Source organism: Mesocricetus auratus, unplaced genomic scaffold (genome assembly GCF_017639785.1).
Source record: "Mesocricetus auratus isolate SY011 unplaced genomic scaffold, BCM_Maur_2.0 Super-Scaffold_100676, whole genome shotgun sequence".
NCBI classification, from domain to species: domain Eukaryota; kingdom Metazoa; phylum Chordata; class Mammalia; order Rodentia; family Cricetidae; genus Mesocricetus; species Mesocricetus auratus.
The window spans coordinates 185,465,186-185,491,808 of NW_024429266.1; the positions used below are offsets into that span (position 1 = coordinate 185,465,186).

General features: G+C 49.2%; 1 protein-coding gene across 1 annotated transcript; it reads right to left on the reverse strand.

Annotated features, from left to right (window-relative positions):
• Window positions 1-603: 603 nt before the first annotated feature.
• On the reverse strand, window positions 604-26,623 carry Ccnd2 (cyclin D2). Its single transcript, XM_005084071.4, has 5 exons — window positions 26,114-26,623; window positions 24,224-24,439; window positions 21,537-21,696; window positions 14,366-14,514; window positions 604-5,688 (listed from the first exon to the last, which is right to left on the reverse strand). The coding sequence occupies exons 1-5, from the start codon at window positions 26,303-26,305 to the stop codon at window positions 5,539-5,541; spliced, it is 867 nt and encodes a 288-aa protein (XP_005084128.1). The 5' UTR covers window positions 26,306-26,623; the 3' UTR covers window positions 604-5,538.

The following is a 26,623-nucleotide window of genomic DNA, read 5'->3' on the forward strand; positions in this document are numbered from 1 at the left end:
TTCGTGCCCTACACGCCCATCATTCCTAGGAGACTGCTCTCCTAGCTGGCTCGTCCAAGCCTGGTGAGGAACAGGACCTGGCAATCGTCTGTGTTAAGGTGATAACTGGCTATCCCATCTGCCAGGTCCTACCTCACCAGCCTTTGCCAAGCATTTGAAGACTGAGATTCAAATGATAGACACAGAGAGGGTCAGACATTATATGGGAACTTCTAGGAACCTGAGGCAGAAGCCACCTGGCTGAGGCTGGGCATCCTTGGAGACACCCCAGAATCTAGAGATGGCACTGGATTTCCGGCACCCACCCTATGAGGCACTCATAGCCAAGACGATGAGAATTTGGCAAAAGTCAGGGGTTGTCATGGAAGGTCAGTCATAGCATGATTGACTCAGCCATCTCATAAAGAGACTGGGCTATATTCAAGGTTCAAAGGGGGAAATCAACAATTCCCGGAATTGTGAAGGCATAGACATGGTTTCTCTTCTGCTTATGATTTGTATTTTATACGGTTACCAACTATTGCTAACAGAGTTCTGTCTCAGGACAGGTGTATTCCAGTCTGAAGACCACCAGTCTAGGAATAAGTCAACAAAGGCCAGACATTTTAGGTCAAGGTGAGTTTATTGTCCAAATAGCATAACCTAATTGCATTCAAAACCACTTACAACTCCATCCTCAAATCCGACTTCAAACTGGTCAGAACATGTTATCCTTTTAAGATCACGTCAAAACTTAACAGCTGACTATGTGACATCACTGTCATAGTCAATACAATGTGTTTCCCCCCGGATTTCCTAAAGACCTCTTTTGTTGTTGTTCACCCTGATCATGCTACTTTAGCATCTTCTAGTATCCCAACTCTAAAAACCACCCACACCTGTTATAGAGTACACGGTGAGAGAATAACATTGATTTTATATGGTATCACACTCTTAAAGCAAATTAAAAAAGAAAAAGAAAGAGAGAAAACAATCCGAGACAAGAGATCGTAAATGATAGATCTGAGGTACACGGCAGAAGGATAATAATGGAGACAATTCAATGGCCTGGTGACTTGCTGGGGACATACAAGATGATCAGCATGAAAATGACAGCCAATGAAACTTAGGAGAACTGTTTAAGGTTTTCTTTTTTTTTTTTTCTTCCTTTTTTTGTCAAAGATAGGCACCTGTTGAAATCAAGTGGCTACTGTAACGGCTACGGTCAGTAAGGCACTTCTCCCCCACAAGTGGGCTGCAGGCAGTGATGGGCCTGCAACTCCATCAAGTGTATGTGTTGATGGCTTCTTCAAACTGGAGCCAAGAATGGGTCTGATGGCCCAGCCAAGTTTAAATGCAGAATGGCACAGGTTCTGGCTCACGCGCCTCTTCTGTTTAGACTCTAGAGTCATCAAAGGCCACGCGGGGTACAGGAGTCACAACACCTCCTGGGTCTCCCTACCTGATTTCATACAAAGGGATGAGAGAGCTGCAGCTGTTGACAACCACCCAGAGTCTGCACCCATGAAAGCGTGTGTGCAACGTGTACCTATGGAGGGCCTTGCTGACTTAAGGGGACTTCACTGACTTGGTATTCATTTCCCTTTTAAAGCTATTCCCAAGGTTTGACTGTCTAAGATAGGCAAAGAGGATCCTTTGGGCTTAAAAGTCAACTGGCTTGCTTAGGCTTCTTACTGCTACCTCCAGTTTCCACGCCACCAGTATACCCTCTGGAACCAGAAAATCAGTATTTACAGGACATAAGGTACAAGTGTGATCCTCCCAGTCCTGTCCCCATAGCCCACCCACATAGAGAAAGCTCACCTGCCCTCTTTGTGAAAGCCATTCAATCTTAGTCTTGGTCCTACAGTTCTCAAGGCACAGATTGGTAGGTCCCCAAAGAACTAGACTATAAGAAAACTATTAAGCTCCCTCTGAGGGGTCACTTATCCTGCTAGCAACAGGAGGGGATCCCAGACAGCTACATATACCCCCCAGCCTGCGTAGCTGCTAGGAGTCTGTCTTGGTAGGCACATACCTTATGCTAGCTGCCTCCAAGATGTGCCCTGCTCTTCTGTGGCGTCCTGGGGACGGTTCAAACCGAAGCAACTTCTAAACGCTATCCCTTCTAGAAGGAGCTAGCTACTCCGCACAGGTGGATGGTCAGCCTTTGTCCTCTCACAGGCTGCCTGGCTATTAGGGGACTGTTAGGAATCTCCTAATGCTTAGCATATTATTTTTGGCATACTTGGGTTTCCTTCCCCCTACGATTTGGTCAAAACAGGGAAGGACCAAAATTTGGCAGGCGTGGGGAACAACCTAGCCCCCACAGATGGAGAAAGAACAAACAATGATGACAAAAGAAAACAAAAACAAAAACAAGAGCTCATTAACAAAGGCAGAAAAAGACCAGAGTCTGCAATCCCTTTTGTAGGATGTGAAGGGGATGGGGGGGGGGAGGGGACAAGCTGAAATCCACGGGGTGACTTATACCCCTCTGGGACAAAAATACTACCAAGGAGATCCAAATCTAAGCAGAGGGTATCGGCCACCAAAGAATCCAGGCTCCCTTCCCTTGCATAAGCAAAGAGCAGGCGTAGCCACCACAGTGCACACCTCATCACACAGGCTCAGAGGATGGCAGACAGAAGGTGTCTCCTCTCTCCACCCCAGGTCAGAGGACTGGAGAGGCAGGCAGCAGCCTTCTTCTTCCGTGTTCCTGTTAACCTCCAAGGTCTCATGTGCCTTGTGTGACTCACCAGGCACCCCAGTTGCCCAAGAACTAAAGAGACCTTGTCTGCCAGGTTCTTAAAGATCAGGGGAGTGGGCTGTGCAGTGTGGATTGGCACCGGCTAACGGCAGGCTTCTCCTTTTCCCTCTCTACTTCCCGAACTCATCACCCACGGTTCCACCATAAACTCCCTAGAATTTTAGGGTCATGCTAACTTTTACTCCGAGTCCTGATCCTTCCTAAATACACTCGAGACCAGAGGAATGGCCTCTCACTCCCGTTCAACATGCATCCCAAACTCATTCAACCTGTGCTTCCTATGTAGCCCACTCAATGGGATTCAAACCCTGAAGCCACTCAATGCCACCCACAGACACCCTGTCCCTTACACAGCACTTGCCTGCCACGGCGGAGGACGGGAGTGCTGCAGACTCAGTCCTAGGAAGACTTTGAAGACCGTCCTAAGTTGGGGTGTCGGTGTCAAGAAGTAAACTGGTCAACTTTCATGGTGAAGGGGCCCTAGAAAGAAGTCCCGTTTCTGACGGGATGTAAGATGTGGGTGTGTCTCCTAACAATCAGCCGAAATTCTTGATTGTTGATTCTGGTGACTGCATGCAAATCAGGCTTGGCTACTTCACTGCCTGTGTTTGCTGAGCATCTGCCTTGTTCAAAGGAGGCCTCCCTTCAGCGTGTTCTTTTACCATGAGCAGGGAGCCTGAGTCAAAGGGGAGCCTGGTGACCTTTGAGACAGGAAAGATCCCTGGACCTGAGACCCTGGGGTCAGATCCCTTCTGCTTTCCACCTAGGAGGATGCCGAGCTTCTGCCTGCCCTCTGCTCTGTGCCTCCTGGTAGCGGCCTTCCAAACAGAAACTGTGTAGCTATGAGGTATCATGAAAACAAAAACGTACATTGTTATCATTATTGATTTTGTCCAGTAAACCTGAGGTAAATAATACTCTCTTTGAAGAATGTGATCAGAGGAGGGAAGAAAAAAAGAACCATGAAAGAAAAGGAACCAAAAAAGATGAAGTATAACTCATCAATATGCTACCAGAAGAAAACGAACCAAGGAAAAGCTTTCCAGTACAAAGAACTCATCTCAACCACCTACTTCGGGACTTGAAATTTAAGCAGTAAAATAATATATTATAACAATGTTTCTAAAATAGCAGCACACCGTGAAACATTACAGCTAGGTACTGTTAATGTGAATAGGGATGAATGATCTCAGCTTAGCAGCGAAAAATAATAATAAAAAACAGAACAAAAGAAAATAAGAGATCCTAGATGTTTCTCTGTCTTCAACCCTCACACAATGACACAAGGCAGAACCTGTGTGTGAAATTAATTCTTCGAACCATCCCCGTTCTGATCTTTTCTCTTAAAAAAAAAAAGGCAAATATTTTAACAAATAGCTTCATTATCTGTCAATTAACAGCTGTGGCTCCAACTTCTGTTTACTGACTGCCTCAAAGAAGTGGGAGAGGAAAAATTCAAGTACAATGAATACAACTTTGCTGTAAAATTAACAAACAAACAAATGGGGTAAAAAACCAAAAACGGAAAAGGGAGCAAAATGCCGCGCCCTGATGTTTCTTTCCACGTCCAAAGGAGAAAACTACAGACGGAATTCAATCCTTCTATGCCATCAGAATGGTTTAGGACCTTTGTCTTTAGGCTGGGATAGGAATGTCAGTGGATGGATCTGTTAGTCCTTGTAGGGACACCAGAGTTGGGTACCAGAACATCGGACTCCAGAAATGAACAGTAACAGGAAGGGTTGGGAAGGAGAGGGGGCAAAGCAGGAAGGAGTACTCAACATGATTGCATAAACCATCCCATCTAGGTCCCCACCCCCTCCCACCCCACTGGAACAATTTTTCAAAGTGCTTTTCTAATGGAATGGTTTATAGCAATGTCAAACTGTGGACCAGAAATGCCAATCAGCACCAAAGATTAAGTTGTTGTTTCCTAATAAGGGATTAAAGATCACCTTGCCCTCTTCTGTTACATAAAAAAGCTTTGTTTCAGATTCCATCTACCCCCATTTAGATGGGTTTGGTCAGGGCCCATAGCTAATTCCCTCCATTAGATAACAGTAGGATACATCCACAATGAACCATGTTTAGAGGAAGAAGCACAAACTCACCAAATATGAGACTTAGAAGCCAATCACCTATGTCCTACTGGCAAAAGACACATCCCTTAGATAGCAGCTACTGTAGACAGCGAGAGTATGCAATGTAGAGACCCCACCATGCTAGGTCTGGGTAACACTCGGTGAGGCACCAAGGCGCTTCTTACATCCAAAATGGTTCAGTCATGTGGACAGGTGGTTCTGTGCAACCTCCCCAGCCTGTCCCTTCTTGCTTTTGATCCCTTCTTGGGTTTGCCACTTTGCAATCTAATCATGCCTTCCTGGCATCCACGGCTCCTTGCAATTCTACTAAAAGGGGCATATGGACTAGTTCACAAGCACAAAAGACAGTGTCCACAAATTTGTTCCCATATTGCAGGTGTACATAATCTCAAACTAGTCTGCACGTTCTCCTGTAAGCATCTCACCATGACTTTTACATCGTCAAACAACAACTGTTCTCACAAACCAGGGATCCCCTCATGCTGTACTTTGAACAGGTACCACATGGGTTTCAACCATAGGGCCTTTTCCTCTCACTTCTAAAAGACCTTTAAATATGATCTAGGTGGGGGCAGATTTTTTTGTTTAAAGTTTCACCCTAAAACACAAAGAACAAAACATGACTATAGAGAGAAGGAGCGAGCAGATGAATATGCCTCTCTCTTGCGGGCCTGAACGGCATCCTCCTCACAGGTCAACATCCCGAACATCTGTGGGGGTGGTGGCTTGGTCCAGATCTTCCACAGACTTGGATCCATTGTGCTGCTCTTGACGAAACTGCTGCAGGCTGTTGAGCAGCACCGCTTCAATTTGCTCCTGGCAGGCTTTGAGACAATCCTAGAGGTGGGGGGAGGTCCAGACCGCAGCTATTAGCAAATACACTGGCACAAAACATCTCCCAGAGACAGCCGCTTTCAGGCTCACATCACCGCACACTTAGCATGAAGGAAAAGGAGAGACACTCTCAGGTGCCACAGAAGCTCAGTACATAAAGTGGGGTCCGTGGACCGGCAGCCAGCTAGAAGTCCATCCCAGATGGAGCCAATAGGAACTCACATTTCAGCTGAAGCCCAGGCACTTCCTATTCTAAAACCTATTGACCAGAAGGTGATCCAGCAAAACAAAAAACAAAACAAACAAACAAGAGCCTTGCCAGGACATCAAGGGGTCAATCGTAGGTTTTCTGTCTCAGAAAGATAGGAGGTGGCACAGAGGGATTTGGTTCCTAAAAGGTGTCATACTGTTAGCCAAGTCAGCAGCCAATGAATAGGTAGCAAGGGGGTTGCTTAATTGTATAAAGTGTCCGAAACTAAAAATCCCAGTGTTTTCTGCCCATTTACCAGCCTTGAAGTTCTTTTTCACAAAAACACAATGCAGAATGTTTACAAACCTCAGGACACTCGATCTTGTCCAATTTGGGAATAAGCAAGAATTTGCACTGTTGCCTTTAATAGTCTATATTTGGTAGGGAAAATCCAGAGCGAGTTGCCCCAGGCAGAAGTGTCTATTAGCTGGGAGACATGGAATGCGAGGGCAAGTCACATTGTCACTGAGATGGAACAATGGATCAGGCTAGAAGAATGGGGGGGCAGGGGCAGGCTAAGGAAACTGCTCTTGGTAAGGATTTTTCACCTGAGCCTCCTGGGTCTGCCTCCCTATACTGCGAAATGGCCTATTGCATACAGAAACTGTGCTAAATTGACTCTCCCCCTGCCTGCCCACAGCGTAATACACATGGCCCCTCTGTTTATTTCACTGTACAGATATTACCACCTAGAGGTTGCTATTTTTCCAAGCACAAAGGCATTATATTTATTTTCCAAAGACCTAAAATAAAGTTGGCACAAACTACCAAGGAGCGAAGTTTCCATTCCCTCCCATCTCTCATCGGCTCCATGTTTCAAACTATAGCTTGAAGATGTGGAGTGACAGCAGACCAAGGGCAAAGGTCAGAGGGGAAATGTTCCCCCAAAACTAAGAATGATGGGAAAAGAAGGGTGGTGTTTGCTGCTCACTGCACACTGGCAGGGCGTGGCTCCATTAGTCATCTGTTTCCTCATCTACAAGAACTGAAGTGCTAAAGAGCAGATCAATAAGTGATCACTGTTCATTATCTGTGTGTGGCAAAGACTCTGTCTGTCTTGGAACCTGAAAGAATCCTTTGGGCTTTAATCAAGTGATCCTCCTGCCTCAGTGCCCTGAGTAGCCAGGACTACAGGTACACAAACATGCCAATCTTAGATTTCTTCAAAGGAAGGTATGGATTAGCAATTACTTAAGATAAGGCTGTGTCGCGGTCCTGGCCCTAAAGATAGTGACTCCAGGGTCATCAAGACGATTTCAACAATGCCAAATGAGGGGCTCGTATGCCAAGGAGCGAACATCTCTCATCCTGATCTGTGGGCAAGATCATCTGGGTTGGCACATCTACCCCACCGTCATGGCCAATGTACATTTCCATGGTACCCGTGTGTGAGTCAGGCCAGATGGTCCTCTGAGGAGATCAGCGGACAGAGAGCTTAAGGCTTGGCTTTAGGATCTGCAGTGTCCCTACCCTTCCTACTAGTAAGCCTTCTCTTCTAGCTGCCCAAGACTTTAATGGGACGGTTCTGAGAAACCCCTACAGGGAAGACAGGACATCTGGCAGTCATTTCTACCAGACTTTCAGAGCCAAGAGCTCAAAATGATGCAAGCTCGATGTGACATACGTTCCAGCCAGGGCAGGCTCACAGGCTCTTCTAAGCAACAGAGGAAGATTCAAAGATTTTTATAGAAAATGCACACTCTTCTTTCCAATGTTAATTTAAAGCCAAGTCATTACCGACTCCGGATGACCCCTGACCATTGGTGCCTCTCACTTAGAGAAGAGAACAAAAACTAATGTAGCTAGTTAGCTGAGGAAAAAATGGCTGGAACTCACCCCCTGCCGCTCACACAGTAGACTGCCCAACACATCTGAGGCCTCCACTTGACCATCCTTCAGTACCCACCTCCCCACAAGTTGTCTGCTATCAGTTCTACTTTTAACTTGGGCCCCTCGGTCCCGGCTCAAGCAGGTGGAAGTCTCAAAGGCATGAGCCTGTCCTGCATGAACCATGGAAAGCATACCACTTCCTGCAGGTGGACTTCCTGCAGGTGGAGAGAGCTGCACCGTTCCTTCCGACATCAATCAATCCCAGTATAGTAACACCCTCCCTCAACTTTGTAGGAGTCCTTCTAGGACCCAGCGGGGCAAAGGAACTCTGTCTGAGCTGGCAGCAAGCAAAGAAGACACCACTGCAGGGGAGTCGCGATCTACAACGAGCAGCATATAGGCTGCAGGGGTGAGGGTGGGTGGTGACTTAGAAGACCGAAGAGCCCTACTCCGGCCCAGTCACACAGCTTGTGTGGAGTTCAGAGCAATTCCAAATGGAAAGGACTTACAAATGTATCTTAATAAATGACCAGAGTACCAGCCACTCTTCAGAGACCAAACTGGAGCTGGGGATTGTGAGCGGCTTGTCCCTGAATGACAGCAGAAAATCCACACAGGTAGACAATCTGAGAACTTTCTCTAAGTTCTCTTCCTCTTTCAGGATGTAAAGAAGGGGCATAATGGACAGAGATTCTCTGGAGAGGAAGAGCCAGGCCAAGTGTGTGTATGAGTGTGTATGTCTGTGAGTGTCTCTCTGTGTGTGTGAATGTGTGTGTGTGTTTGTATGTGAGTGTCTCTGTGTGTGTGTAAAGTGTCTGTGAGTGTGCAAGTGTGTCTGTGTGTGTTAGTCTATATGTCTATGAGTCTCTCTCTGTGTGTGAATGTGTGTATGTCTCTGTATGTGTGTCTGTGTGTGTCACTGTGTGTGGCTGTGTATGTCTATGTATCTGTGTCTGTGTGTGTAGTGTATCTGTGTCTGTGTGTGTAGTGTATCTGTGTGTGTGTGTGTGTGCAGGGGTGATGACAACAGTGTCTCTAATGAAAAGATGCTGCATCCCTGTGACAAGCAGGACCTCCAGGACCTCTGCTTTGTGGCAGCCTCCCAAAGCAGCAGGCATTGTGTTAAGATGCCCCAAATTAAGCTGATTAAAAGGGAAGCTATAATGCTAGTCTGTCAGTCGGACAGGTGGCACTCCACTGCGCTGGAGGTCGGGCACCCCTCCAACTCCTCTGATGATGGCCCCCTCCCCGCACTGCTCTGGCCCCCATCCTCAGAGCCCTGACAGCAGCGGCTGTGATCTCCAGCTTGTTACTCAGCCCCCGACTTCCTCCACTTGCTGGCTCGAGCTCCCTGCCCTGCCCCCTCCACCGCCTCCATGAATGGGCCCACGGAACTCCAACCATTAGCCCTCAGCATAACTGCATCAATCCATTGTCACTACACACGCACTGCACTCAACAGGGGGACAAAGGGCTGAATGAGCCCCAGACCCGCGGCCAACTCAGGCAGAGACAACTTAGGAAACTATCTCATTCTTCCTTTCTTCACAGGCTGTTTGGCTCGTTTCCTTGCATACCAAATGAGGCTGACGAGAAATGAGGAGGGAGGCAGCCCCCAGCTCTAGCCCACCTCCTCCGCCCCAGTCAGCCTTCGTGCTTCCCAGAATCCCTGACCCTAGAAAGCCCACTGAAGATGGCAAGGGTCTCAGAGACGGCTTGAGATACAGCAAATCTTAAGCTAAGGGGGAACAGAAGAGATGCTAGGGACCCTACAGAACACTATTGGTTTTATAACTACTCATTGACAAGCAGTATCATAAAATGCCAAGATGACCCTAAAGGAGGAATATTCTAGAATCTACTCTGGGCAGTTCTTGAGAACATGGCGAGGAGTTCTGATGTAACCCAAGTAGAACAAGCCGTATGACTAGAGCTTGCATTTGTTCTTTTAAATATCTTCTAGAAACTTCCTGATATCTTTAGAGCATGGATGGAAGCCTCAATTCAATTCTTTTTTCCTTTCTGGAAATGTTGGAGATTGAATCCAGAGCCTTGCAAATGTTAGGCAAACATTCTACCACGGATCCTCATACCCGCCGTAATTCGATAAGTGTGTGATTGAGAGTGCAGATTAAATGGCTTGCACTAAGATAAGTCTTCTGACATATAGCTAATGTTTAATTGCATACATATAGACAGACAGGTAGATATTCCAAAAACCCTGAATGAATGAAAAGAGCCGCACTTGAGACCCCTCTACCTGCCCTTTGTCCTTCCCTCCTTCCTTCCTCCTTCCCTCCCTCTCTCCAGCCCGATGATTGCCAGAGGCTTGGGATAAAAAGCCAAGCTAGTTGGGTCTTATTCAAAAGGCCCTATAGCCAGCTTAACAGTGAGGTAAATGCCAAACCAAAGCGTGTTAACATTGTGGAGGAGACCAAAAAGGAACCCAATTCTGCAGGGGCCTGGGATGGTCGGTCCCTGCTCGCAAACTCACCCTTGGCAACAGAAGCCTAGGTGGGTGGACGTTCCCTGAGAGCCAGGGTGCCTTCCTGGCTAGCGTCTGTTTTTAGCAACTCTTAACTTCTTGCTGGAAGTAAAAAGTACCAAAAATACACCCTCTTAAACTTTCCTCCCTGTAACACTGTCAGTCTCCTCACTCAGATTTCTCTTTGGAATGAAGCCTTCCGGTTTATTTTGGCAACGAGATGGAAAAACAAAGACCCACTTTCTCAGAGCCGCGTGGGTCCCTGCAACCCCAGCTTTCTGCTGCCAGTGAGGCATGGAATGTAGTTCAGTGGTGGCAGACGAGTCAAGAGGACCTACTTTCAAACCTTGATCTCAGACCATCCATGAGATATCTCTCAAAGTAAGAGCAGAACTGGTGGGTCTGAATAGATTGTAAAGAACAAGGCGAACTCAGGAACTCCGGTCAGCTATATGTCACAAGGGACAGCCCAATACATTTCACGGGGGTGGTCCAGGATGTTTCATATGTATTTGTATACATATATCCACATATATGTATACATAATGCATATATGTATATATCCATGTGTATACATATCCATATATGTATATGTGGATAAGATATTGTGAGATAAAATTAACCATTTTTAGTGGATTGCAGTGCTATGCACATTAACACTGTGTGTTATGCCCAGGATGCTCCGTCTACAGTCTACATGCATTTACCATTGACTTCCCTTTCTCTCCTCCTCCCATGTCCTGGGAACCTCAATTACACTTTCTGTTTCTGTGTATTTGATCTCTCCGGCTGCTGCATATATAACCTGTGTCTGGCTTATCTTACTTAGCACAATGGCTTAAGCTTCCGTAACCCCTTGGTGACGTTTCTTCTGAAAGGCTATACAACATTCCATTACTCAGTCATATCACATTTTGCTTCTCTAGTCCCAGGACATGTTTTACAAAGTGCTCAAACTACAATCAGCTTCATGTGTTCTTTCATTTAAAGAAATGTCCTGCCTCATTTAAAGTTCAGTACATGTTAGCATTTGTTAATCCAGGATCTTGTGAAGATGCTCCATGCTTTACTTTTCTTTTTAAAATTTTGATTAGTCTATTTTACATGTGTCAGAGTTTTGCCTGCATATGTGTCTATGCGCCACATGTGTGAGTTACAAGTCCTTGTGAGCTGTCACGTGGGAGCTGGGAATCAAATCCGGGTGCCCTAGAAGAGCAGTCAGTGCGCTTAACCATTAGATCATCTCAGCCCTACTTCATGTTTGTTGATTAATCCCCATGTTATCCCAGCATGGTGCCTAGGGACTTGGCCTCGCCCATTTCCACTTTCTAATGCAGCAGTCTGCAACAACTGGGCATTCTGAGTGCTTCCAGAAATCAATGGGGAGGAGTGATCCAAACACACCACTTCTTCATTCACAAAATGGTGAACAGAGGTCATGAAAGCAGAACTCTCCCTCCAAACACCAGTGCATTCACTCTGGAACTGAGCTCTTCAGAGAGCACGTGCTGATGGAGGGAAGGACATACGGCCCCTGGGAAGCTGCAGGCACACCATACCTTTCCACTGAAAACAATTCTGGGAAGCAGATGAGTGAGCTTCGGTGGGGGAGGGGGAAGGGGGCAATGGCATGCGTGGACCTTACCGAGGCACCAGTCATTTACCTGGATAGGTGAGGTTGATTTTGTTAGTTCCTATATGTCCATGCTTGGATTTTAATACTGCAGAGTCTATTCTTGGGCCCACTGTGAGAATCAAGCAGGGACCTGCACCCCAAATTAAGACAAAACACTGGCTCCTTGCAGAAATGAAGTACCATGGACAGTGGGATGGCTCAGTGGGTAATGTTACCTACCACCAAGCTTGCTGACCCAAGTTCAATTCCCAGGACCCACAAGGAAGAGCCAACTGCCATTGCAGGTTGTTCTAGGACCTCCACATGCAAGTTGTGGCATGCGTTACACACACACACACACACACACACACACACACACACACACACACACACGCACGCACGCACGCACGCACACATGCACAGGTAATTGAAAATTTTCTTAAAAGAAATAAAATACTGAATCAACAGCTGTAGCTGATGAGAGCCCAGTTCTATTTATCTCGGCCTGGCAGCAGACTGAGAGGGGAAGGTGGCATCTCTAGCATGAATGACAGACTGGGGTGTAGTCATGTAAATCAGGGCACAGACAGACAGTCTCAGTGGTAGACCACACGAGCAGTTTCTGTCCCTATGTAACAGTAAAGACTGGGGCAAAGGAGAGGAAGGCACAGCCTGGGGCCCTGCTGGGGACGTCAGCCAATCAGAGCAGGCCCATAACTATTGAAAAAAAAACGTGGTGACACCCGAGGGTCTAACTGTTATCATGGGCATTTTGTGTGGGTGAGTTCAGAAGTTGAAGAAAGGCTTGTTTGCAATCAGCTAGCATCCTATCTATGAAGAGATCCTTAACATTAGGGAAAGGAAAGAAGGGTGACACTCTACACACAGACACAGACACACACACACACACACAGACACACACACACACAGACACAGACACAGACAGACAGACACACACACACACACACACACTCGAGCATGCATGCACACATTTCCCCTGGAGAATTAGAGATGTGTTCTTCACACTGTGCTGGGTAGGAGATGGGGCGTTTTACAATCTATATTTTGAAGCCCTTGCTGAGAAGCAGACATTTTAGCACCAACATTTAACATAGCCCATGAAAAAAACTGGTTGAGGGGCGAGCCCAGGCTTAGTTCTATCAAGCTCTTCAAGGCCCGCCACCTCTCTGAGCTAGTGGTCAGGGCCAAATACAGGTAAATTGATGAATGGCCTTAGTTCCCTGAGTCTGAATAGCCACTGCTTAGCATACTTGGGGGAGACACCAGTCACAGGCATGTGTATCACATGACATGACCCTTGAACCCAGTAAATTCCTTCACAGGGCACTCTCATTCCCGAGCCTCTCCATGGTGAAGCACCAGGACCTGAGATATAGCAATACCCTTCTCTCTGCTTGGCCTTTCAACCAAATGCCTTTTGCAAATACCAAGTTCCCAGGAGCCACAGCGGTGAATTGTCTCCAGGCTGGAGTCAGAGCCCAGAGGCATTAAGTGGCAGCTCTGCTACTACCTGTTCCGCCTCTAGGTTGTGTCCCTTACCCTCTCTGCTGCCTAGGGAAATGCAGGAAACTCTATCTGGGCTCTGCGAGCCATCACAGATGGAACCCTCTCCAACTGTTACGTCCTGGCCAGTGAAATCAGGACCTATGGAATCCTGGTCTGTCTCAAAACCTCTCTTGTTTTAAGAACTCTGAATCCTGGCAGCTGGCAGCAGACTTGGGGCCATCCACACAGAATGGAAAAAGTCTACAGCTAATAATAGTTTCATGTATTGTACTTGATCTTTGGGTGCCTTGTCATCCATCACAACTTTGATCAAAAGGCGAGTCTCAGACAGGATGGTGGAAAGCCTGGCATCATACACACAAGGCCACCTCTTGAGTCTGTGCCCTCCACTGCAGTCACTGCCCAGCCTTAGCTGTCCCCTCTTTCAGCCCGGCCGCCTCAGAGCGGCGTAGCAGAACTGGAGGCTCTCCATGGCAGAGCAGAGGGCTGACAACGTGTACATAAATGGACATGAACCCCACACCACAGAGGAAAACCAGTCAACGGCCCTCCCCCACCCATCAGCCTGTATTTTAAGACACACACAGGCTTTCAAACCCACAAGAGGAAGCAGGAGGCATTGGTGCACACCTGTAATCGCAGCTACCAGGGAGACAGAGCCAGGAAAATCACAAGTTCAAGGCCATCCTGGGAAACTTTGTGAGATTGTCTCTCAATAAAATTTAGAAAAGAGATAACGTCACTCAGTGGTAGTGATGCCTGGCATGAGCAGAGCCCAGCCCCCAGTCAGTAAGAAGCGCACCTTGGTGGGGAGGCATCACTCTGCTGGAGCTTACACCACCTTAAAAACTGATCTTCAAAGTCAAATACCAAGGGCAGGATAAAACACCTTTGATCCACCATCATAAACAAACCACCTTTTCTGGAAGGTGAGGAGAGGCATCTGGTTTCAGCCACGGGGGCCGGTACCTACCACATCAGTGTGGGTGATCTTGGCCAGCAGTTCGGTCAGCGCATCACACGTGAGTGTATTCTCTTCTTCATCCTGCTGAAGCCCACAGATGGCTGCTCCCACACTTCCGGTTGCAATCATTGATGGTGGGTACATGGCAAACTTGAAGTCTGTAAAGACAGAGAGGCTGAGAGTTAAGCCCAGAAGCAAAATGGGGCCCAGAGCTTGCCAGCCTGCAGATGCTCACATATCAGAAGGTGTGGGAAGGCCCTAGGGTCCCTGGCGCCACAGCCACTCTGCCCCTCGACAGGAAGCTCTTTTGCCAACTATTGGTATTCTCAGTCTTGAAAGAGACAGAGGCAAGTGAGGGAGGGCAGTTGTCTGAGTGCACATAGCAAGTCACCAAAGGCTCCGGGTCCTGAGTAGCCTAGGCCCGGCAATTATTCAAGAAGTCAATACACGCCAGGTACCTTGTTCTTTGCCTTGGGTGATGGTGGAATATCGAGTCAAGGGGGCATGCAATTGTTCAGGTCAGTACTCTACCTACCCTACCGGTGGGATAACTGTGGCCTTTCAATGTTTGAAGGAGGGAGGAAAAAGTACAAGGAGATGGGGGGTCATGAGAACTTTTATGAAGATGATACCCCCAGCAGATTCTTGCCCTAGTCTCTGGCTAAGTATAAAGAAACGCTACGGAGGGGATGGAGAGTTACTCAGTTTATTGAGCCCACAGAGGACCCAGGTTCGACTTCAGCACCCACACGAACCACCTGCAGCTCCAGTCCCGAGGGATCTGATGTCCTCTTCTGACCTCCACAGGCACCAGGCATGTGCAAGGTGCACACACATACATACATGCAGGCAGAATACCCTAGGTGTGTGTGTGCGTGTTCACACATGTGCGCATGTAAGCTAAATACAGAAGCAGTAATGTAGGAGATGAGGTGAATTGGCTCAAATTCACTTAATTCTCAACTCCTAACCCTATGTTAAGGATCTTCAGAACATTAGGACAGAGATCAAATACCAAAGACTAACATTGCTTTCCACTCATACTCTTATTTTCTAAGAGTATCGAGAGAGGAGTTACCTTAGGTAGTAAGGGCAACTCGGGAGCCTGAATTTATTTCCTACTAAGTGATTCTCCAAGGGGCTTCAGGACTATGACCCAGTAACTGCTGGGCCTGTCAGCTGCTAACATATGTGCACTGACTGTGATGTCTAACATATTCTATCCGTGTTATGCATGGAAGTGTGGAGATACCTTGTTTGTACGAATAAAGCCTGTCTGACGATCAGAGGGTGGGGCCTGCAGTTAGCTAACTATAGAGACCTGGCAACGGTGGTGCCCGCCTTCAATCCAAGCACTAGGGAGGTGGAGACAGGAAGTAAGAGAAGGCAGAGAAAGGAATGTGGGTGGGAGGAAACAGAAACTTGCTCTCTTTTCAGCTGGGAAATTGAGTAGGTAAAGTGGCTGACGTTTTGCTCTCTGATCTCTCAGCATTTCCCCCTACATCTGACTCTGGGCTTTTATTATTAAGACCCTGTTACATGGAAGGGAACCTGGGAATTGTCAAGCTGTTCTAGCCCTCGCCCCTGCCTTGGGCTCACAAACTAAAGAGGTGACTGTCATCATTCAGTCTAGTGGCAGTTGTGAAATGGGGCTCACTTTCCAGTGTATGATGTCCAGTTGTTGCAAATCACCAGCAAATCCAGTGGGCACAGAAGACAGAGCATAAGGGACAGATGAGTCACACTTCAGATCGTAATGAGGCCACTGTGCTGAACACAGGAGCTCAGAGCAACGTAGGCTCTTCCCTTCTCCGAATGCACGGCCTCTTCCAGCAGTGTGTCACTGGGAAGCCTTTCCAACGAGAGCACAGTGCCTCAGCAATGAATCTCTACTGTTCCTGGACACTCCACAGACCAGGGAACCCCGCATGCTTCCCCTCCCACCTGGGCTCAAGCCCAGGAACACAGGGTAGGCCTGGCCGTCTGTCTGTCTCTCTCCTTGGCTTTTGTCCCTTCACCATTTTCACCTTGAGGGCCGTATATTATGGGGTTTCACTCCACTCCTGCTAGTCACCAACCCCTGCCTATCTTCTTTATCTGCCTAACTGGTGTGACGAAGCCAACCTCCTTGCCTTTAGCTCTGCTGTAGGTCTCTCCCATATGGGCCACAGGGGACTGTTTCTCTGTCCAATAACCCTGTTAGCGCCCCTTTGTGACATTCATAGCGCAGAAGAGGCAGCCAGCCCATGGCCCCAGGCCCATAGAGGCCCTGGGTGAGAGCACCTGGCAGTGACAGGGGCAGGGAATTGTTCCCAATGTTCCCTTTCTTGTGTGCAGGCTCCAGATCAGGAGGCATGCATAGCAGCCCTGTAGAACTTTCTAGTCACACTGCTAACAAAACCAACTCAAGGTTAGTGGGGGGAGTCACAAGGGATATGTGGCTTGACCTGGAGTGCAGGTACAAGACCTTTATGGGGGGAAACTCAATCTTTTCCCTTTCCCTAAGAAAGTTCTGAGGAGTCCTCCTTGGGCAGAGTCTGACCGACTATAGTGAGCTCCAACACACACGACTTAGCCGCCTTCCAGCCCCAGTGGAAAAACAGGTGCTCCTAAGAAGCACAGTTCCCGGTGTCTGGGTAGCTAATTTGTTCCACAGCAGTACACCAAGTATGGTGCACTATGCTTGGCTTCATATATCTTCAGAAGAAGCTTCTCTGACGTAAGAGCGGTAGTGGTGGCATACACCTTTATTCTCCGCACTTAAGAAAAGAGGTGGAATTCAAAGTTCAAGGCCAGCCTGATCTACAGAACAAGTTCCAGGACAGCCAGGGCTACCAAGAGAAACCCCGTCTTGAAAAAAAAAAGGTTGAAGTATTAATTTGCCTTCTTCAGAGTGCTATCGTGAGGATTAACTGTGATAGCCTATGCTGCTCACCCACAAATAGAAGCTGGCTCAGGGTAAACTGCAATTGACAGATGTCAGTCCCCCTCGCCCCTAACCCTCCCCCTCTACTCCTCGAACCAGTGGGACTGCCTATGAGACTGTTAAGCCAGTAGTTATCCTTCTGTGGGTCCACGTATATTTGATGTGATTCACCTAGAGCTCAGAAGCAACACCCATGTGGGGAGTCCCAGGCCTCTCCCCCTCCCTCCTGGTGGGAGGGAGGAGGCAAAGGACACATTCCAGGTGAACTGAAATCTTGGGGTGTCAACTGATTTGTTCCTTGTCACTCACTCAGGAGGGGTGCTGGGCATCTGACTAGGGACACCTCTGTACCCCGATCCAGTCTGGGTTTAACAGGTCTCAAAGTTACCTCCTACACCATGAAATAAAGACTGAAGAAGGGTTCTTGCTCAGAAACCCAGCTATATGGGCCACAGACTTGTCCACCACCTCTGCAGTGTCAGTTGGGGACTGTGGTACTAAATCCCACGGTTGCCATAGTAGCAGCTGGGTGTCTGGATTGGCTCCCGAATCTGGGCAAGGATCAGGAGAAACACTCCATATCCAGCAATGTGGAATCTGCACTTTCTGATGAGATTCCACGGGCCAAACTGTTCTCTGCTAATGGAGTTTAAATCTGGGATGCTGTGTGTGGTCCTGCTCACAGGGCTTAACACTGAGTAAAATTAGGAGCGAGCCTGAGTAGCGCTGGCTAACAGAGCCTCCCAGGGGCTGCTTTACTCTTGTTCGCCACTAGAGGGGGTGTTTGTTTTGAGGCTGAAGGAACCAGCAAATACCAGAAAATAAGTCTGTTTTCTGTTTCTTCCTCTTCCTCAACCTGTAGTGAGGGAGGTACAAATTTGGCGCAAGGGCAATAACTGCTTCTGAGGAATGAACTTGGGTGGGAAGAGAGGGCCGCTGTGACTGGACAAGAGCGTCCATTCATCTCGTGGCCAGAGAGGATGTGAGATAGCCAGTATCACTCGCAGAACTGCAGTTCGGTGCTACTTCCTCCTCTCAGCCCCATGACTGCCCTCTGGGGGCAGTTCAGAGGGCCCCCCGGGTGGAAATGTGGGTTTCGTTCTTCCTTCCTGGCCACCAGAGTGGCTTGGATTACAATTCTAGAACAAGAGTCAAGTCCCCAGACTTTTCAGGGCCACCAGTCTGGCTACAACTCAGGGCTGGGAGCCAATGAACACCTCTAAGGGAAGACTGGGTAAAGAGGAGGACTCCACCTTGAGGTGGAGGTGGGGGCCACAGGCAATCAGGACAGCAGACACAGGCGGGCCCAGTGCAAAAAGAGGTGTCTGCGGGGTGTCTGGGGGTACCTGTACCAAGTTTAAACTCAGTGCCACTGTAGTCACGTGCTAAGCATGATGAGGTCACTGGTACCCAGGTGAGATGTTGGTCATCTCAGGAGGGCCTTCTTATCCTTTCCTGATCTGGAGACTCAGGTGCAGGAGAGCTGAGCCCACTTCTGCCTTCCCTGGAGCCCCAAATTCTGGTCAGGAGCAAGAGTTATGAAGACCTCCCACCGCACTCAAACTCCTCCACCACAGAGGCCAACTGGGAGAGCCCTACCAGGTAGTCTCAGGCCACCTCTCTCACAGAAGCCACTATAAGCTGAACAAGGAAGGCCCTGCCACCAACCTTAACCCAGAGTCCCATAAAGGCCGACTGCTGGTCAGCCACTTCTCCCTCCCTCGGCAAGCTCTCTTCCCCTTTCACACACACATACGCTCAGCACACCCCCTCAGGGCCACAGCCAGCAGCTCTTTCACAATTGCCTTTTCCCATAAACTAGCAACACCGCCCCAGGGCTGGCTACCTACCATCTCTTCAGGGACTGCCTGCCCCTTCCCTTGCCAGTGCGAACCCCCAAGGCCCTGGCTGCAAGCCTTCCTCAGCTCCAGAGTAGAATATCCAGGTAGCTGAGGCTGTGGGGTGGGGGGAGGGAGGGTAGGGCAGGAGGAGCACCAGGTGTGAGGAAGGGTCAGGCCCTAAGATCAGGCTTACCCTTTCCACACCCAGGAGGCCTGAGGCTTAGTACTTGGAATATGGTGCCAACCTGACTGGAGGTACACTCTCCCCTATACTTCCCACTCCTTGGCTAAAGATAGGCCGAGGCCCCCAAAAGGCAGCCTTTCTGACTGCCTCCGCCTCCCAGGGGGCCTCTGTCCTCAGGCCCTGGATCCCAGGCTCCCCCGTTTTGGCCCCAAAATTGGCAGCTGCCCCAAAGATCTGGACAGGGTGGCCAAGAGTGGGGGATGGGATCCCCACTAATAGAGAATGGGCCTGCGGTCTATACAGGATTGGGGGAATCTATCTGAGCCCACTCACCCCAGTGCAAGATCAGAGAGAAAGAAGTGGTAAACAGACCCCCAAAGACCGGTTAGTCAAATACAAGGTCAAAGCAGGACTCCGCCATTGGCAGCTGGGGTCAAAGATAAAACTGTTTCACCCCTCTGCCTCACAGAATCATGGCAAGAGAGGGAAGGGACAGAGCTCCCAGGAGACAAAAGGGCCTGTTTCAGTGGGACTGACCTCTAGAACCCAGGCCAGTCAGCAAGTAAAGAGCAGGGAGCAGGAGGCCTGCTGTCCAAAGGGTAGCCAAGACTGGGCCCTCTGTGGGCACCCCCACACTGATGGAATTCCACAAGGAGCTGGGACACGTATGCCATAAGGCCTGGGTCCCCAAGGGCTGGACCAAACCAGGGCAGGAAACCTGCGCACACACACACACACACACACACACACACACACACACACGCACGCACGCGCACACACACACGCGCGCGCACACACACACACACACACACACGCACGCGCGCACACACACACACGCACACGCACACACACACACACACACACACACCCCTAAAACTGGGAGGTGGAATCCCACAAACAAGCCAGTCAGAGCCTGTGTCCTATAGCAGGAAAAGTCGTTTTGTCCACCTTGGGTGGAGAAGTTCAAGTCTCAGACTGGGGCTCCCCACCAGAGTCCTTTCACAATTAGTACAGCATCTCATAGCAAAGCACCGGGCATGTCTTGCTGTGGCTTTTAGTTTTCCTATGCAGCTGCAAAGGCTAGAGAAATGATGTATCCAAAGGCTTGTTTTGCAGATGGAGTTGAACTTCAGAGAGGTAAAACTGGCCTGTGCAAGGTCACTCAGTGATAAGTAGCAAAGTCGTCTGACCTTTTAACTTCGAACACTGACCTTTTAACTTGGACGAAGCACAGACCCTATTGTCCAATACACAAACAGTTATGCAAACACATAATTAACGTGTTACAAAGAATTACAATGTTACATGCCTCCCAGACTCCCCACCACACCTGCACAGTCCAGCAAACCGTTGACGTGAGACACACCCCACTCAGTTGCTTTACCTTCTGACCCTGAGGAGATGAACTCTTGACACATCTCCCCTGGACACCCAAGCTTCTAGGGCAGAGGTTCTCATCCTTCCTAATGCTACGACCCTTTAATACAGTTCCTCATGTTGTGGGAACCCCCAACCATAAAATTATTTCGTTGTTACTCCCAAACTGTAATTTTGCTACTTTTATGAATTATAACACGGATATCTGATATGCAGGATATCTGATGTGACCCCTGTGGGGGTCAAGACCCACGGATTGAGAAACACAGTTCTAGGGTCTTCTACCCTGGTGTGGGCCAGTAACAGCTATGGATCAAAATATTTTTCCAGAGCTTAGAAACCAATCTTTGCTCAAAGGGTTACTCTCCCATCAGCAGGGAGCAGCCAGAAGGTAATAAAGGGACTACAGTGAAAGGAATTCTTTCCCACATATCAGGGCGGGCTGCATATTTATCTTGTCGTTGTTCCTTTAACCTATATTTGCCCCCACCTTCCTTAAATTCCCTCTTGGGCTTATCTCCAAGCTGTGCTTTTCCTCAAAAGATTAAAGATTTGAACCCAACCAGTGAGCAGCAGATATAATCTTCAAAGAGCACTTTAGACATCATAAACAATATTTTAGCAGGCACTAATTTCTTTTCCCTTACCACACCTGTCCCCCCATAAAGTATTTATGAGTGAAGCAGAGAAAGAAAATACTCCAGTTTCCGATAAAGAGCCACGAACAAGCCAGAAACGAAACTCCAGACTGGCTCACTCAGGCCCCCTCGCCTAGACAGCCACAGGGGCAGAGAAGTTGGTCCCACTTCCTCCGGACCGGTCCCTAGGGCAAGCCCGCGAGCCCCCTCTCACCGGTAGCACACAGCGCGATGAAGGTCTGCGCATGCTTGCGAATCAGGGACAGCTTCTCCTTCTGCTGGGGCAGCTTGCGCAGGATATGCTCAATGAAGTCGTGAGGGGTGACTGCAGCCAGGTTCCACTTCAGTTTGCCCAGCACGACCAGCTCCCACTCCTGCAAAGGGCGGGAGGAGAGGGCAGAGCACTCAGAACCCACAGGCTGACTCCAGGCTTGGGCTGGGGGCTGGGTTCCAGACCAGCTTTAATGATGCTCATTAAAGCTCAGCTGTCAGATCCTGATCACTCACGGGAGGGGGGGGGGACTCATTTGTCACCGTGCCCCTCACGCTTTGAAGTGGCTGACAGCTCTTCTTGTGCCGAAAATGTCAGGCCCCGCTGAGGATAATGAGAGGCCAGGTAACCACTGCCAAGATCTGACTTTCTTCTGGTTTTCTTCCTATCCCCACCCACAGGACCCCAATGACCACAAAATGCTGTTGCTTGCCCACCCAGAAAGTTGGACCTATAGCGAGATCTATCTAGTCAAGGTCATTGTGGCACTGTGGCGATAATTTACTGGATCCGTCTCTATCATAGGACTAATGGGCGGGGAAAAAAAAAGATGCTTGGAGATACGGAACAAAATAAGCTTCCTTGGCTCAACTCATTGGCAACCAATTAGCTGGCCTTTCCTTGTGGGAGAAAGTATTGTTTTCCCTCTGTTGCTGACACTTTCCCCTTTGACACACCATGCAGAAGTCTTGGGGAAATGACACTTAGCCCTTTCCCCCACCTCTTCACTGGCCTTTGTACTCGAGTGGCAGATAGAGCAGTCTGAGGCCTGGCAGGGGTGCTTAAACAGGGTCCCGAAACCCTTTCAGAGCAAACTTTCTTTTACGGACCTCTCAAAGCAGTGCCGCTAGTAAACAACCTGTGTCTGTCCTTTTGGGAAAGAATATGGGAAATCAGGCTCAGATGAACTGGACTAAATAAAATCAAACCGTAGGAATCTATATACCTGAGGAGTGCATGCCAGGGATTCCACCTCTCCAAGGCGGAAGGAAAGTTCCAGGCAAGCTTGAATTATGTAAGGCCTTGTTTCTTTTGTTTTGCCTTTCTTGTTTTCTGAACACGGGGTGCATTAAAAAAGATGTTGTCTCCCACCAATCAGCCTTCAGAAACACAAGAGGCAGATCCTGCCTGACTGGCCATGGCTTGACTCTGGAACCCCCCCCCCCCCCCCAGTCTTCTGCTAAGCTCAGGGGCAGGCTACAAAGCACTAACTAGCTATGGTGTGTCCTAGAGCGAGCTCTTTCCATCCATAATAGGAGGGCTCTTCCAGACCCTGGATAGGAGGTGGAAAGTTGGCGTACTTTATTCAGAGAGAATTAAGTTAGCTTCGCTGGTCCTGGAAAAGTTAGGGTGCTTAAAAGTACAAATCCTCAGCACATCAGCCACATTGAAGATTTTTTAAATGTGTTTTGGGAGATAAACAAGCGGGCCTCTAACTCTAATCTGGTTTTTTGTTGTTTCTTTTTCTTTCTTTCTTTCTTTTTTTTTAATTCATAAGCCTTCAAGTCTGGCCTGGCTTTTTGCAGAAAGTTGGGATGAAACCCTGCTTGATTAGAAAAAAACCAGAGGTGGCTTGAATCCCAGCCCTTACTTCTCCTAGGGCAATGTGAGCGCAAACTATGTGAGCGCAAACTCGTCCGCTGGCATCATTATTAAGAGAAGTAGATCTTCCAGAAGAAAGCACCTTTAGGGGCCTCTCAGACCAAACCAGAAGCAGCTGAAATCTGGCAGTGGTTCAAAGGTGAAGTCATTCATGCCCCTCTCGGCATTCTCCGCAAGTCCTCCCCCAACCTTGCACATGTCTGCCACTAGGTGGCAGCACAAGCCCAGGAAGGGGGCTCCTCACAAAGGGCTCAGTTCAAGAAGCCAGTCTTAGCCTTGGAGATTTTGTGTAGGCCAGGGCTGTGCCAGCAAGGGGGGAGGAAGCCGGCAGAGGGGGTGGTCCTCTCCTACCAGTGCAAGAGAAAGGTGTGCAAACTACTGAAGGTGGCCCCAGAAGCTGCAGAAGAGTTGAAGGTTTCTGATGTGTAGCTGCTCTACGAAGGAACACTGCGGGGGGGACGGGATGGGACATATGGCGGGAAAGCCTTTTTAGCGGAAAATGAGAGCCAAGACAGGACCCTCTGGTAACTGTATCCAGGTCACAGTCTCTTCTAGAGCTAAGAATTCATACTTCCGATCCCACCAATAGAAGGCCAAATGTTGTCTTCCCATAAAAGTTGATATGTCAATACTTAGTATGTTGATATTATGAGACTTTATTGATGTATAAGACATTACCTGTGACACCTCCAGGCTCTTAGGAGACACAACCCGGCTAGCATGTGAGAAATCAGGCTGTGTTCTCGAGGTTCAGTGGAAATGTAGATCTTAATTAAAAATCACTAACTAAAATATTCTATACCGCCCCCCCACACACACACTTGAACTGTCTTCAACTGGATTTTACCCTCACAAACTTCCATGAGAGACTGAGAACTTTGTTCATTCCCTGACATGAGAAGACACCTGCTTAGTGTGAAGGCTGCAGTGGTCCTGGGAAATCCTGAATCCTACAGTCGCCCTGGGGCTGCTGGCTGGAAGACATTGTGATGGGAGAGGGCAGAGTCGGGCAGGGAGGGCAGCATTACCAGCAGCTCCTGGGGCTTCACGGAGTTGTCAGTGTAAATACACAGCTTCTCGGCTGTCAGCGGGATGGTCTCTTTGAGCTTAGAGGCCAGGAACATGCACACTGCACCCAGGAGCTGAAGGTGGGTCTTAGGAGTCGGGACTCCAGCCAAGAAACGGTCCAGATAATTCATGGCCAAAGGAAAGACTTCCTCTTCACACTTCTGTTCCTCGCAGACCTACATCCAGAGTGGGGCAGGGTCGGAGAAGACAGTGAAAAAATAGCATCAGAAACATTTTGAAAAGAATGAAAACATATAACCCGTGGCGACCAAAAAAAAAAAAAAGAATTAAAAAAAATTTTTGAGGAGAGGGGGAGGGGAACAGAAAGGGCAATAAGAACAGGGTGACAACACTGAGGTAAATCGGAAGAGCCCTTGGGGCTCGGATATTTCCCCAGAGCTGAAAAGGGGTGGCGAACTAAAGCCCCCAACCCCCCAGCCCAAGGCAAAGCCCAGAGCAGCAGCCGCCCGCCCGCCGCTCCCTCTGGCTCCTCACTTCTCTCTCTAACTCACTCACTCTCTTTTTTGGATTTCGTCATCTTTTCAAAAAATCAATAAAAATATTCTGGAAGCTCCAAGGGTCTACTTTTTGGTCTCATTCGGATCCCCAGACCCTATTCTATCATTCCCGACAATTGAAAAAAATGTTCAGGGTGGTCTCGGTCGCCCAGGGGCCGCTGTTGAGGGGGTGGGTGGAGAAGAGAGGGGGAGGGAGGAGGAGGAAGCGCGCCGCTGCCGCCGCAGCTGGAGCCGGAGCAGGGGGGACCGCTTCAAAAAAAATTATTAAAAATCGAGGAAAAAGCCTAGAAGCGTCCTTTGGGCCTGAAAACCCCAGAGAGGCTCCAGGCTCTCCGGAACAGAGGTTTTGGGTGTCATTAAGGTCGGTATCTCTTTCCCAGGGACTCTGGATCCCGATGGGGAAACTTGCGGAGTGTCCGGCCGCGGCCCACAAGGGCAGTAGCTAAGAAGGCTGTACCCAGCTGGGAGCTGAGGGAGACGGAATCAGGGAACCCCTCTCAAGGAGGCACGCGGGACTCTGATCTCTCCTTTGGGGGTGTCCCTAGCTCGCTCTACACACACCTCCTCCCTCGTTTCCTACCCCACCCAAATCTGCGCGCTGAAGAAGCAGTCAAACTGTAAGTAACCTTGGTGAACTGGGGGCTGGGAGAGAGGGCACGATCAGAAAAAGGGTGGCCACGATCATGGGGTGCTTGGGGGAGCCGGCGAATGTTCCCAGTCCTAGCAATTGGAGTTTGCAAAGCAACATGGCGAAACCACGGCAGGTCCAGAGCCGTGCATACGTGGGCACCCTGCTCTCTCCGCAAATACTGCAAGGCTAAAGCAGCAGCGGTTCTTTCAGATTCCCTAAAACGCACGCTTTTTTCCAGTGTGACTTCCGGGGCTCTCCTGAATCCCGTTTCTCTCCCCCCTTCTCCCCCACCAAAGTGCCAACGCGGAGTCCCAACCACACGCAGGGGACCGGAGGCCAGGATGGCTTTGCCCCAGCCTTGCGGGGGGGGGCATCTGTCTTTCACTGTTGGTGTGGATTTTCACGTCCCCACACCTTCGGGAGTCTCACAGAAAGCAGCGATTCCACAAAACAGGTCAGGATGGGGATAGGGGGACGAGGGAGCCACATGCAGACACACGCGCGCGGGATGCCACCCCCCCCCCGCTCCCGGACTCCTCACCCACGTTTTCCTCCCCCACTTAATCTATATCGTTCAAGGGTGCGGGTGCCCAGGTAGGCCAGCGCAGGGGTAGTCCTCTCACAGTTTTAGCGTCCCTATGTGTTGGGGGGGTAAAGCGGATAGGACTGTCTCTTCTTTAGAGTGTCACCAGCGCACCCACCTCTAGCATCCAGGTGGCCACCATCCTGCGCATGTACGGCTGAATGTCCTTCTGCACGCACTTGAAATAGGAGCACTGCGGGAGGTAGCGCTCCTCGATGGTCAGCAGGTTCTGCAGGACGCGGTCTTCCAGCAGGTTGCGGTCCGGCACAGCCCTGCGGACCGGCTCCACCTCGCAGCACAGCAGCTCCATGGCCAGTCGGCGACCACTCGTCACGACTGTTAAAGTTGTATTAGTTTTTGGAGGGGGGGGAAGCTCCCCTTACCTCCTTCCTTTGGCTAAATAGGAGATTTGAGAGAGAAAAGTTGGAGAGAGAGAGAGAGAGAGAGAGAGAGAGAGAGAGAGAGAGAGAGAGAGAGAGAGAGAGAGAGAGAGAGAGAGAGAGCTTGAGAGGAGGAGGACGAGTGGAAGGAAGGTGGGCGAGCACAGCCTCAAGGGCTGCCCGACTCGCACCGGTCCTTCCCTCGGAACTGCCTTGCTCTCCCCAGCTCGCTCTCCTCACTCTGAGGC

Coding starts and splice junctions, on each gene's coding strand:
- Ccnd2 (XM_005084071.4), bottom strand. CDS start 26,305: ATGGAGCTGCTGTGCTGCGAGGTGGAGCCGGTCCGCAGGGCTGTGCCG. Junction 24,440..26,113: donor TGGCCACCTGGATGCTAGAG/GTGGGTGCGCTG, acceptor CTCTGGATGTAG/GTCTGCGAGGAACAGAAGTG. Junction 21,697..24,223: donor TGAAGCCCCAGGAGCTGCTG/GTAATGCTGCCC, acceptor CGCCCTTTGCAG/GAGTGGGAGCTGGTCGTGCT.